We start from the raw sequence: 13,413 nt of genomic DNA, 5'->3' as shown, positions 1-13,413 counted from the left end.
GCTGAGAAGGTGAACTTGAGAAATGTCAACAGGTAAAGACTACAAGTGCACATACTACAAATGGAAGTCTAAGGACTTCGAAAGATGCAATAGAAATAGTCCCCCTCCCCTCACAAAGACAATTTATTTTGCCACTTCGACCTCACACCAAAGTTCCTACAGCATTACCGTGCCATTCATTCCTCCTCTCCCGCATTTCTCGATGAGATTCTTCTCCTTTGGTTTCATTGCGGATAACAGGATGTCTATTCTGCTCATTCTGGCGATTGTTCCGTGCAGCAGTTTTCTCCCGAGAGGCCTCAGATTTTACATCAATCTGCAGGGGCACCCACTTATATTTGTTACCTGAAGGAAGAAACACCTAGAGTTATAAATTATCATGAAGTGTCATTACTGACAGGAGGTCTGCGGAGAATGGTAGAGGATATCAAGATGGGACAGAGTTTGAGGGACACTAAACAAGGGAGAGATCAAGGATAGGGGATTCTTACCATCAGTAAACGCAACAAATAAAATTAGATTTCTTTAAAGATGGCCCTAAAATGTGCCAGTAGTAAATGGGAGCTAAGACTTCAATTCACTTCCATGTTCATGGCTCTATATTAACAAAAGAGGCATTTACAAAACGGCCTTCCTAGAGCACAGACTGACCATCTCTCGAAGGAATTTTCCTCTTCAAAGCTCAAACTCTTCTCTTCGAGCCACCAGCCTATAAGAAACACTTAAACTAAATTACTTTGAGTGCGCCATAATTTTAATCTCCTCCCTTGAGCAAAGCGTTTAAGATTAATATGAAACCTGCAATGCCCAAGCCTGACAGTCCAAAATCAGGTACAAGTTCAAACAGTCCCATTTGGAAGTCTGAGAAATAAAATCTGGATTCTCCATCATATTGCACGGATGTTTTTCATGTACTTTAGTCTTAGTCAAGCTCAACGTTTACTTCTTAGTTCTGAAAATATATAAACTGTTTTGGACATTTGTTTGAAACAGTTCTTTTGTAAACTTTCCTTATATGTTTCCTTTAAAGAATTTTTATTCAGTCTTGACAGTTGTTTATCCTTAATACTGCGTATACCTTGAAAGACATTTTCCTTTCAGTGACTGACTGACTTGGTTCTTGTATAGCGCAACTTTGCCCGAGGGCGTCAAGGCGCTGGGGATGGTAAACAGTCTGATGTGTGAGGGAGAGAGATGATGGCTAATGGTAAGCTTTCCTGAATAGCCAGGTCTTCAAGGCCTTCCGGAAGAGGGGATGCGAAGGTTGATCCCTAAGTTAGACAGGGAGGGTGTTCCACAACCTTGGGACCAGGGCAAAACAGGCCCTCCCACCCCATCTAGCCTTCCAGATTTTAGGAACTGCGAGGAAGTTTTTATTTGCTGATCGAAGATCTCTACCCGGGACATAGAGGGACACAAGGGAGCTAAGATCTTTAGCCTCAAGCCCATGCAAGGCACGATGGGTAAGGCACAGCACCTTAAAGTCAATCCTAGATTGTACAGGGAGCCAATGGAGATGTTTTCTAATGTCTGAGCCTGATGAGCACCTGGGCGCATCAACTACAAACCTTGCGGCCGAGTTCTGCACAATTTAGAGCCGCTGAACCAGTTGCTTGGCAATTCCCAGGTAAAGGACATTGCAATAGTCCAGGCAGGAGGTTATGAGGGCTACCGTGACCTGTTTACGAGCTTCCATTGAAAGGTAGTGAACAATTTTTCTAAGGATCCGTAGGACCCCACAGCAGGTTGAGGCTGTCCTACTGACCTTTTTTCAAAGGAAAGCGAGGAATCGAAAATAACACCCAGGTTCCGAGCTGAATGCGTTGGAGTTGGGCATGCCCCAAGCTCCGATGGCCACCAGTCCGAGGACTAGGTCTCCTGCTTTCCTCCGAAAATGATAATCTCTGTTTTCTCGCCATTCAGTTTGAGGTAGTTTCTTACCATCCACACCGCGACTGCCTTCATACAGATCTTAAAATTCAGGGCAGAGATGTCAGCGTTGTGTGAGATGGAGACCATGATCTGGGTGTCGTGCATTTAACTGTCTTTTGAGGATATATTAATTCAAGAACTAAACTCCTTCCAATCGGAGCATCCAGAAAATAAAGACAAAAGGATCGCAAATACTGAATAACACTCATTAACAGGGGAACTAGCACCAATATAAAGACAAAATATTAACTAACTTACGATCCTCCAATGTTTCCCAAAGTGATAAAGTACCGTCAAGTCAAAGCCTAACAAATACTTGTTAATTAATCTGATGCTTGCCCTTTTCAGTTAGTTTTAAATCAACATTTTATCATTACACCTGCATATAATAGATTTTATCAAACACACTGTAGTATTCTGAGTTGTATATTTATGTTCCTGCATTTCACTGCATCTAGCTGCTCAGCCAGCGTGAGTGTTCCATGTAAGAATGTTGGTGTGATTGACATGTATGGAATGCTTGGGTGTTTGGTTTGAGTGTTGGCAGTTATAGATGGGCTGAGCAGCTAGGAGCTGCTCCTGGTGGGGCTGCTTGTTCCATAGTTATACTTCCTGTTATCCTGCTTATGGCTGAATAAACCTACTTCTATATTCATCTACATCTGCCTCGGCTACATCATTACATGTATGTATGGACTAACATACTACATTATTTTTGGCGACGATCTAGAGACTTTCCTGCGCAAAACATGCCAATCAACAAGAGTTGAGAGTATACTGTAATGAAAGTGGAATAAGCATCTTAAAGCAAAAGAAGGAACCTCTACAAGCACGAAAAGTAGCCCCACCAGTGCCGAACACCAGGCAGCCCTAGTCTAGTCGTGCTGTCAAGTCTTCAAGAAACAAGGTTTCTGCGTCGAAAATCATCACTGAAGCTGCCTATGTCACGCAGAAGAAACATCTATTTTATGTTTAAAGCAACAATCTACATTTACTGTATTTGGAAGCAAGCAGTGTCAGGACAGAACTTGTCTTCGTAACCAAGGTAATTGGTGACTGTCTGCGTAATGAAACTAGTGCGTTGTCAATGACTCTTTTAACTCAAGATGTTGGATGTGTTACCATCTTCATGTGCGTGTTATCATCCGTACTAGCGCTGACTGTGGCAGCAATTTGAACTATGTGCCAGCACTACTACCGCTTCAAGTAATAAGCAATATCTTGTGTTACAATTGACTGCCTTCTTCAGTGGCCGTACTTTCTGTTGCTCAGCGGCAGAAGAGCGTACTTAATTTTGCAGAGGGACGCTTTAAATATCGAGAAACGTGAATGTACCTGTTTTAGTCAGGAGGCTAACTGCTTTCTTGGAGACAGTATTTCCCTTGGTGAGGAGCTCCTTTCCTCTCCTCTGCCTGCTTGATATGGTGAGGCAATCGAACCTTGCAGGAGGGTTCAGTGAAGGGGATGCGTCATGTTTCTTGTAACTGACACGTCAGCATGTTTCCTCAGTGGTACCGCACCGTGAGCCACCCGGAGCTACGTAATGAGCGTGCCGCCATCTTAACCATGGCAACGTAGTCAGTTCTTCGAAACGCAGCGCAAAGGTTGTTGTCAGTCGTTCGTTACGGCACTGAGAGGAAGAGGCTGTGCACACCGATTTTGCACGAGCGGGCATACAATATGTGGTGTTCTTGGGAATCGCGGATCATTTCTGCTGTGTTGTGAGGAGACAAGCTCTTCATTTTGGGGGTAAATGCAGCGAGCTACAGTGCCTGCAGCTCCGGATTCTCCGCTCATTGGGCATGACATCGGCTGCGTTAATCTGTTACCCATATGTTCATCACATGTACATCGTCTGCGTTCATTTGTTTTCTAAGACTTTGGCACTGTTCTTTGCTTCCAGTTCCTTTGGTGAGTTCTCTGCCAGATCATTCGTTTTTCTGTCTACATCTGACATGCTGCAGAGTTCTTGGGAATGTACCTTGGCGAAGTTTCTTCAGGATTGTCATTAAAACATTTTCTAGGGCCTGTTTTTCATCCCGGTGACAGGCACACCTTTGACTGTGGTTATTCAACTAGCATGGTTTTTTTTGTAACTTACACATTAACCAACAAGCATGTTTTTAACTTACAGTATGTTCATTTTAGAAAAGTATAGGAAATGTGTCACTTTTATTTTGTTGGGTTCTCTCACCCTCATGTTTGCATTAGTTACGCTTGTGTCATTTTTTTATGTGGGTTTCTCTCACCTTCATCGTTTAGGGTTCTCTCACCCTCATTTCTGTGCTTAGTTTGGTACATGAGTTCTCTTACTCATGTTTGCGCAAAAGTTTTGTTTAAGGGTTCTCTCACCCTCATTTGTGCATCATTGTATCCCTGTTTTTGGAATGGGTTTGGGTTGTAGTCCCATTTCCCCTCATGGTCTTTTTACCATTAGTTAACCCTCATGTCTGGGTTATAGGGTCAAAGTTTTTCTTAAGACTTTATACCTTCTCGGCGTGGCTTGGACGCCGATCTGGATGGCGGCGTGAGCTCGCAGCTCCGCGCGGAATCTCGCTAATTCTCCTGTTTTCGGTACCCTGGGCGACCCGGAGACGATGCTCCTGCCCTCTGAAGTGTAAGGGGACAGCCGGGCACGGTCGGAGAGTTGAGGGACTGCTGGCCCAGAGGAAACCGGGTCGAGGAGATGACAGAGGTGTTGCCGAGAGTGCGAAGAAAATGGCGGCGAGGAGGTCGGGCGGCCCCGAAATTCAGCTTTGAGCCGAGTTGTCGCCGACTGGCAGGAGATCCTGCAATCGGTTGTTCGAGGCACTAGGATCGGTGGTGCTGTGTCCAGAGACCAGGGGACGCTGACTTGCCTTGCCGGGACCTTGGGGACCCTCGCTGGCCGCCGTCCCGAGACCCATCCTTCCCCCCTCAGGCTTCCGAGGGGGTCAGCTGAACGGAGTTCGTCAAGCTGGTCATTGCTCCCGGGGGCATCGGTGGCGACACTGAACACTGCCCGGTGCCAGGGGGCTAGCATTGAACCACGAGCGCAGACGTCAAACGGGCTCCTGGGCCTGTGACGCAGCACCCTGACATGGTGGCGACCGGAGGGCCGATGGCCGAGGAGCGTGCTGAGGGGGTCCCGGCGACATCAACTCGGCTGGGTGAGATTCCCTCCCCGGAGCTGGACCAGGAACAGCGGCTGAACCGGCGCTTGGATGCCATACGCGCTGCACCAAGACATCGCCCAAGTGGCCACGGGCCTGGGGCTGCTACGAGCGGACCACGCGAAGCTGGCGGACAGGGTCAAGGACCATGACCAACTGTTGTTGGACCTGAAGCCATCGGTGGTGACCGCGGAACACAGGATCACGGATATATTGGCCCGGTTGGACTCGCTGGAGCGACGGGCGGAGGATGCCGAAGGCCGCAATAGACGGAACAACGTGCGGGTCGTAGGCCTGCCGGAAAGGATTGAGGGGGAGGATGCGGTGGCCTATATGGAGAACTGGTTCCGCACTGTGGTGGCGCCGGAGGGGCTTACTCCTTTTTTCACTCTGGAGCGAGCTCACCGGGTACCTGCTCGTCCGCCGGGGCTTGGCCGCCCCCCCCGACCGATGGTGGTGCGGCTCCTCCACTATAAGGATCGGGATCTCCTCATCCAGCGGGCCAAGATGTCGGGCCCATATGAGGTGGAGAACAGCAAGGTCACAATATTCCCGGACTACACCCAAGCGGTCCAGAAGAACAGGGCATCGTTCCTAGCGGTGAAGAAGGAGCTCAGGGAGGAAGGCATCCAGTACTCCTTGCTCTACCCGGCCAAGCTGCGGATTATAATGGATGGCACTACGCACTTTTTTTAGACCCCGGATGAAGTTTGGCAATGGCTGGAGTCGTATAGAGCGGGGACGGACAGGTCGCATAAAAGTAGGCGAGACCAGCCTAAGCCGCCCCGGGTGAGGCAATCACAGCGCATCAGGTCCCGCAACAGGCGCCAGCGGGAGAAACGGGAGGCTCAAATGGCGGCGGAGAAGAGGGACGCACTCGCAGCGACGGCGGCCATCACGGGGTCGCAACAGACTAGTGAACTGGCTGAATCGGACTCAGGCGGGGAAGGCAGCAGGACGGGAGAAGAACTCTCAGAGGCGGACAGCTCGAAGGGGCCGATAGTGACCCCACAGACATCGGATGGCATATTTTGCGGCTGAGACTGTTTTGGGACTTGATCGAGACTTCATGGTAGGGTGGTATCCTGTTGGTGGAGGGCGGGTTGCCGGGTGGGGGGGCTGAGTGCTTAGTAGGGGATGGAGGCGCGGGGCGCGGGCTCCGCTAGCTGGGATCGGCGGTGACTCACCCCCCTTGGGCCCTTAAGGCCGACTGTGGTGGAGACCACAGGGTAAGAGTGCGAGAAGTTGGTTCAAGGTTTGGATGGGGGCTGACATTGGGTTCGTGTGCTCTGTCCTGGGGAGTGGGGTTTGGGGAGTTTTTCTGTTCTGGTATGTTCGGGGGGGGGGGGGGCAACTGCATTGGGGGGGCTGTGAACCTTCGTTATTTGAATCGGACTGCTCGAAGTTGGAATGGGGACATTACCTAATTTGAAATGCCTGACGTGGAATGTCCGGGGGCTGCGAACTATGGTGAAGCGTCACAAAGTCCATGCATTCCTAGTGCGTAGGGGGGTTCAGATCGCTATGCTACAGGAGACTCATCTCACCAAAAAAGAGTGCGCTGCTTTGCAGAAAAGATGGCGGGCCAGGTGTTTGGCACCACTTACTCAGCGTATGCCAGGGGGGTGCTGATCTGGGTGAGGGCGGGGATACCCTTTCAAGTGCTGAATCAAGTGGTGGATCCAGATGGCCGGTTTGTGGCGGTGGAGGGGAGGTTATATGGAAGGGATGTGGTTTTCTGCTGTGTGTATGCGCCGAACACTGATCAAGCTCGATACTTTGATGGCCTCTCGGGGTCCTTGGCCTCTTTCCTGGCGGGCCCGATAGTATTAGGGGGGGACTTCAATTCGATCACGGATGTGGCTCTGGATAGGTCCCATCCCCCCCTGGTGGACTCCCCGGTGCGCAGGTTGGCCGCGCACAGGAAGGACTGGCAGGATAGGTGGGGGTTGCTGGATGTCTGGCGGGAGCGGCACAGGGAAGCCAGGGATTATTCCTTTTATTCTGCTCTCCATGACCTGCATGTCAGGATTGATTCGGTGCTCTGTGGTGGGTCCATAGCCCCATTGATTTCTCATACGGAGTACCTGGCTAGGACCATCTCAGATCATAACCCCCTATTGGTACACATTCAGTGGCAGCGGGAGCGCTCAGTGATACCAACGTGGCGGCTTCGGCCGGGGACGCTTGAGGATTCTGTGTTCAGCGACACGGTCCAGCAAGGCATTGATAGCTATTTCGGAGTGAATGAGGGCACGGCCACGAGTAGATCCACTGAATGGGATGCAATGAAAGTGGTGGTGAGAGGGGTGTGTTTGGGTAGGTTTTCGAATGCTCGCACGACTGTGTTGAATGCACTCATGAAAGCGGAAGAGACTTTGAGGGACTTGGAGCGCCGCAGGCCGGCTAGGCCGGATTTGCAGACTCAGTTATTGGAAGCGAAGGAAGTGGTTGCCACTGAGACAGAACACTTAAGGTGTTACGACTACAGGCAGTATATCATCAGAGCACATGCAGAAAGGGACAAGGTGGGCACCCTCTTGGCCAGACTAGCTAACCCGGAACTTAGGGGCTGCCCGGTCCTCAGCATTAGTAATGCGCGGGGGGAGATGGTGTACTCCCAGGCAGCGGTATTGGAATGTTTTAGGGGGTACTATGAGGAATTGTACCAGAGCCAGCTGGGAGTGGGGGTTCAGGACATTGCGGAATACCTGGGGGAGAGGCAGCTTCCGGTACTGGACGAAGAGGATGCGAAGGAGCTGGGTGGCCCGATCACGCTCACAGAAATACGGGTGGCCATCAAACATATGGCCCGAAATAAAACGCCCGGGGTGGACGGACTGCCGATTGAATTTTACCAACAGTATGTGGACAGCTTGGCTCCCAGGCTTCTGGTGGTGTATACGGAAGCTTTTGAGGCTGGGGAATTGCCTGGGTCCATGCGAGAGGCCTTGATTGTACCGCTCCTAAAGCCTGGCCGGGACGCAACGGATGTAAGGTCCTACCGCCCGCTATCCATGCGGACGGTGGATTATAAGATTCTGAGCCGAATCCTAGCCACCAGGCTGGCCCCACACATGACGGGCTTGGTACACAGGGACCAGGCCGGGTTTATACCCACGAAGAGCACGGCGCAGAATATTCGCCGCCTAGTGGGGATAATTAACGCCATCTTGGACGGGGAGGGAGCTCCGGCGGTCCTGTCCGTGGACATCGAGAAGGCCTTTGATAGTTTAGAATGGTCTTTCCTGGATGGAGTGTTAGAGAGGTTTGGCACGGGCGAGGGGTTCCGCAGGTGGACGAGGGTCTTATATACCTCGGCGACGGCGAGGGTGCGTTTGGGCGGTCTGGTGTCTGCGGCGTACCCGGTGGGCAGGGGCACGCGACAGGGGTGCTCCCTATCCCCCCTATTGTTTGCTCTGGCGATGGAACCTTTGGCGGTCCATGCGAGGTCGGGTGACAGGTACGCGGGGATAGCCAGCGGCGGGCAGTGGCATTATATATCGCTATATGCGGATGACCTGCTCCTGTACCTCGCTGACACGGCGTGGGCATTGGAAGGAGCGATGGAACTGTTGTCGGAGTTTGGCTGGCTATCGGGCCTTAAGGTCAATTGGGCGAAGACTTGTGTGTTTCCGCTGAGAGCGGGATCGCCTGACCCCGGCGGCGATTTGGGCGTGGGCTGGGAGCCATCTTGTTTCACCTATCTGGGAGTCCGCATCTACCACGCGACTGTGGACCTATTGGAGGGCAACATTGGTCGATGTGTCCGGGCACTGAGGGGCAGCTTGTCCTTCTGGTCGACCCTCCCGCTGACGGTTCTGGGTAGGATCGCACTTTTAAAAATGGTGGCGCTCCCCCGCCTCCTTTACTATTTCCGGACGCTGCCTGTCTGGATTCCTCAGGGGGTCTTTAGAGACCTGAGGTCAATGATTATCGGCTTCCTATGGGGGCATGGTCGCCGTAGAGTGGCCCTGAGCACGCTACTTCGCCCCAAGATCGAAGGGGGCATGGCTGTGCCCGATTTCGAGCTGTACTATCTGGCGGCGCAGTTGCAGGTCCTTACGCAGAACGTGGCTAGGGTGTTTCGGGGTCCAGAGGAGGACCGGGATCGGGGGATACAACGCCACGTACTGTCCTATATTATCATGCAACAGAGGCTCGAGTTGCGGGGCCTCACTATGGAGGAACGGACACTCCGGCTGTGCTGGCAGAGGAGCCTTCGGAGAGCGAAGGCGTCGCGGCCTTATGCACCGGAGATCCCGATCGGCATGCTGACGGCCTTGCCACACGGGGGAGATTGGTCCCCTTTGCTGGACTGGGAAGAGGCGGGTCTACAGGTAGTAGGCGACCTATACATAGACGGGGCATTGGCACCGTTCGAAGCGCTCCGGGACCAGTTTGGGCTGCCCGACGGGGGGTTCCTCCTGCACGCGGCGGTGGTGGCTGCCATACAGAAGCACTGGAAAGGGGGGCTCATGGAACCGACAACGACTATGGCGTGCCAGTATGTGGTGATGGCGGCAGGTACGTTCAAAGCTGTGACGTGCCTCCATAATAGGATGCTGAATGAGGGACTGGAACCGCTCCAGGGGCTCAAGACTAAATGGGAGGAGAGTGTGGGCCGGCCCATACCGGACACAGCATGGGGCCACATCCTGCGGCGCACGTGGAAGGGCACGAGAAATGCGCGCTTTCAGCAAGTACATTTCTATGTGCTCCATAGGGCCTACTTAACCCCTGAGAAATTACAGCGGTACTTTCAGGTACCGGATGCCCGATGCCCCCGGTGTTAGTCTCTGGGAGCGGACATGGACCATTTGTTTTGGGGGTGCTCGCACTTGGAGGCCTACTGGGCGGAGGTAGGGGACCTCCTGAACGAAGTGACTGACAGGGAGGTGGAATTCGATATGGCGGCATGCCTGCTGCCCTGGTTCCCGCACACCAAACGCTCCAAGGTGACGAGCAAATTCATGGATCTGGGCCTGATATTGGCGCAAAGGGAAATATCGTGGCATTGGAAGTCCAGGGGGGACCCTCACTGCGTAGATGGAAGAATGAATTGCTGCGGTGGTCTGACTGCGAGAGTGTGCTCCGGATGAAGCAGGCCGTCAAGATGGGGACTGAGAAGGCATTGGATGCGGCGCGTGCATGGGAGTTAGTGGTGCAGGCCTTGCGTGATTCTTTGGTGGAGGATGAGGACGGTGAGAATTAGGCCAGCAGACACCGCGGGGCGAACACAAAAGTATCATAACACGCACTGTAGTGGATCCATCCAACTCGTCGGGACGAGGCATACACCTTAGCAGTTGCCGGGGGGGGGGGGGGGGGGGGGGGGGGGGGGGGCTTTGGGGGGGTTGGTTAATGGGAGTTTGGGGTGGGTCGGAAGCCAATAGATGGTGGCCCGCCAGGGCACCTTGGAATCTAATAGGATGGTGGGGTACTGCATGGAGTGAGGAATGGCTGGGGGGAGCGGCCAGGCACGATAGACTTACAGCACCTGGGGCAGGTCCCAACATGGGCGGTACCACTGATTACCACTAGAATGGCTGATGGGAGCGATGTTGAGGGTGGGGGGGTAAAAGCAGATACGTAAAACGACATATCAACCATGGTCCCTATGGGACGTGCACCGTGATGTTTTCCTATTGAGTGGAGTAATATGCCGCCCGGCCTCCGGGATGCGGGCTGAATGGCTGTGTACGATTTGTGTTTTATTATCGAACGAGGGGATGTCACGAGTGAACTGGCTGACTAATTGTATCCTGTGGTTTATAACTCTGCAATAAAAATATATTTAAAAAAAAAGACTTTATACCTTCTCTGCCTGTGTTGGACACTTTGTTGTACTTAAGTTGCGTGCATGGTCTCGTGTCCAGTGTGTAAGTCGCCCTGTGCATCACATTTTCAGTGTCGTGTGTAAGTCGCCATGTGCTTCACGTTTTCATTTGCGTGTAGTCTTTATTTGGCTCTCTGTCTTGTGTGTAAGCTGGTTGTGCTTCACTTTTTCTATGTGTTGGTTTGACACATTTTGCTGCACCTATTCGTGCCGCATGTGTTTTTGGGTATGTCCTTATAACACCTTCGTTTATGGGTTTACCCCATATTTTTACTGTTCCTCACTTAAGGAGTGAAATTTTGCCACTTTGTGCTGCACCATCTTGTGCCGCGTGTGTTCATAGGTCTGTCCTTTGTACACCTTAGTTTTGGGTTTTAGCCTTTGTTTTCTGAGTTCCTCTTTTGAGGAGTGGCTTTTTGTCTGCCACAGTCTACCTTTGTGAAGATCTTTTCTTCATTCTAGGTCTTACTCACTTGCTTTGTGAGTAAATTTTTTCATTTATCTTCATTTTCAATATTAAAGGAGGAGGCTAGTGTCGGTGCTCGTGTTTACGGTCTCTTTCTTCCTTCTTTATCTTGTTGGTCTGTTTTCCCTCTCGTGGTGTGGTTTCCTCCTCATCCCTGGGTTTACGGATTATTATCATCAATTGTAATTTCATTGTCTATAGTTTTCCTCCTCACTGATAGTTTCATCTTTCTTTTCTTTTTGTGAGGGAGAGGATAATGTAGTATTCTGAGTTGTATATTTATGTTCCTGCATTTCACTGCATCTAGCTGCTCAGCCAGCGTGAGTGTTCCATGTAAGAATGTTGGTGTGATTGACATGTATGGAATGCTTGGGTGTTTGGTTTGAGTGTTGGCAGTTATAGATGGGCTGAGCAGCTAGGAGCTGCTCCTGGTGGGGCTGCTTGTTCCAGAGTTATACTTCCTGTTATCCTGCTTATGGCTGAATAAACCTACTTCTATATTCATCTACATCTGCCTCGGCTACATCATTACATGTATGTATGGACTAACATACTACACACCTTTTTTCTTCTGACCAGATTTCTGATTCTCATCATCGCCATTTTTCTCCTCTCCAGATTCGTCAGATCTTACTCTTTGATTCTCCTTCCCATCTCCTTTCTCCTCCTTCATCTCTTTCCTCATTAATGGTTTCTTCGACACCTGAAGTTTAGCAGAGGGCTGCAGAGATGGGGACAAAAGATGTAATTGATAATTTGGAATAAATTAACGGGACCACAATAGTTTCAATCCTCCAGCCACTAGAGCACATTTAACATCCAGAATCTGTATGCAGCGGCATGGGCATTAATTATATTCATTACTTATTTCCTCACAATGCAGTATTTTTATTCAGTTCCTTTGGTATTGGATCTTCCTCATGGGTCTCAGTATGTCTAAAGTGTAACCAAGGTCCAAAAAGTGCCATAATGAGGCTGTCGATTTGCTTATGTGTGTTTTTAACCCTTTCGATGCTCATGACGAGCTCAGCTCGTCATGATGCACAGTTGAGCTGTGCTGATGACGAGCTGAGCTCGTCATGAATAATGAACATCAAGGATCTCCAGCACAGGAGGGGAAAACACCTAGCAGCCAAGGTGTTAAGACACCAGGGGGGAGGTTTTTTTTATGTGTATTTGTTATGTCACAAAACTGAAAAATTGTTTTAAAAAAAATTATATTCATTACTGCCAAATAAATAAAATGCCCCCTTGCGATTTGTATTCTAGTTTACTGAGAATAAAGATCTTGGGTGGGAACGTTCCTTACCACAATTATGAATAACCTGTTTTACGTGGGCTACATACAACACTTCTGCTCTCTCTAAACACTGTAAACTGACGTTACAATTTATGGTACTTAAGGTAAATTTCGAGACCCAACATGAAAAATAACAAAAATGAGTCACTAAAGGCAAGGTTAGAATATATTATGCAAGTTGTTCAAACGTTTATATAGGAATGAGATATATTAATACCCTCTACTATTGGGGCAAGTGCTCTACAGAAACGCACCGAGCTGTCAGCTCAGTTCGCATTACTGACAGTGGCTCCAGTACAATAACGTGTTAACGTTTGCACAATGTAACAATTGAGTCTATTTTTAACGCTCCCAGAATACTCCAAATTGATATGCAAAGTACCTGTAGTAGCATGAAGGCAAGATTGGAGATTCCTATCAAAATAAAATACACAAAAAATGTGCAACTTATAAATGTTCCTAAACTATTACGCAACTTTAAATGCAATTTATCTGATGCTCCACTAACTAAAATAAGTTTTATGCATTCTAAAATATAAAAGATGAATGGATCGCAAATCTGTACCGAACAATAGAAAAATAAAAAGTCACAAAAGTACACGCAGGGACTTGTGCATTAGTGCAGATTTAGGACTTAGGAATTCACAACAGTTTAAGAAAGCAGGCCTGGAAACTCCTACCAAACGTTTGTTAACATTTTCGAACAAGTGCATACACACGTATA

The 13,413-nt window shown here is 49.9% G+C and overlaps 1 protein-coding gene across 2 annotated transcripts in view; it reads right to left on the bottom strand.

The window, feature by feature from the left end:
* Positions 1–13,413, bottom strand: part of LOC147659395 (la-related protein 1-like) — a 784,977-nt gene that overhangs the window by 570,729 nt on the left and 200,835 nt on the right. For both annotated transcript variants that reach the window (XM_086951772.1, XM_086951771.1), the window contains exons 4-5: positions 11,951–12,110; positions 169–345 (exon numbers count right to left, since the gene is read on the bottom strand). In XM_086951772.1, coding sequence (XP_086807898.1) covers positions 169–345; positions 11,951–12,110 — 337 coding nt within the window. The remainder of the gene's footprint in view (positions 1–168; positions 346–11,950; positions 12,111–13,413) is intronic.

Source organism: Lissotriton vulgaris, unplaced genomic scaffold, assembly GCF_964263255.1.
Source record: "Lissotriton vulgaris unplaced genomic scaffold, aLisVul1.2 SCAFFOLD_866, whole genome shotgun sequence".
Lineage (NCBI taxonomy): Eukaryota > Metazoa > Chordata > Amphibia > Caudata > Salamandridae > Lissotriton > Lissotriton vulgaris.
This window is presented reverse-complemented; position numbering and strand designations above follow the sequence as displayed.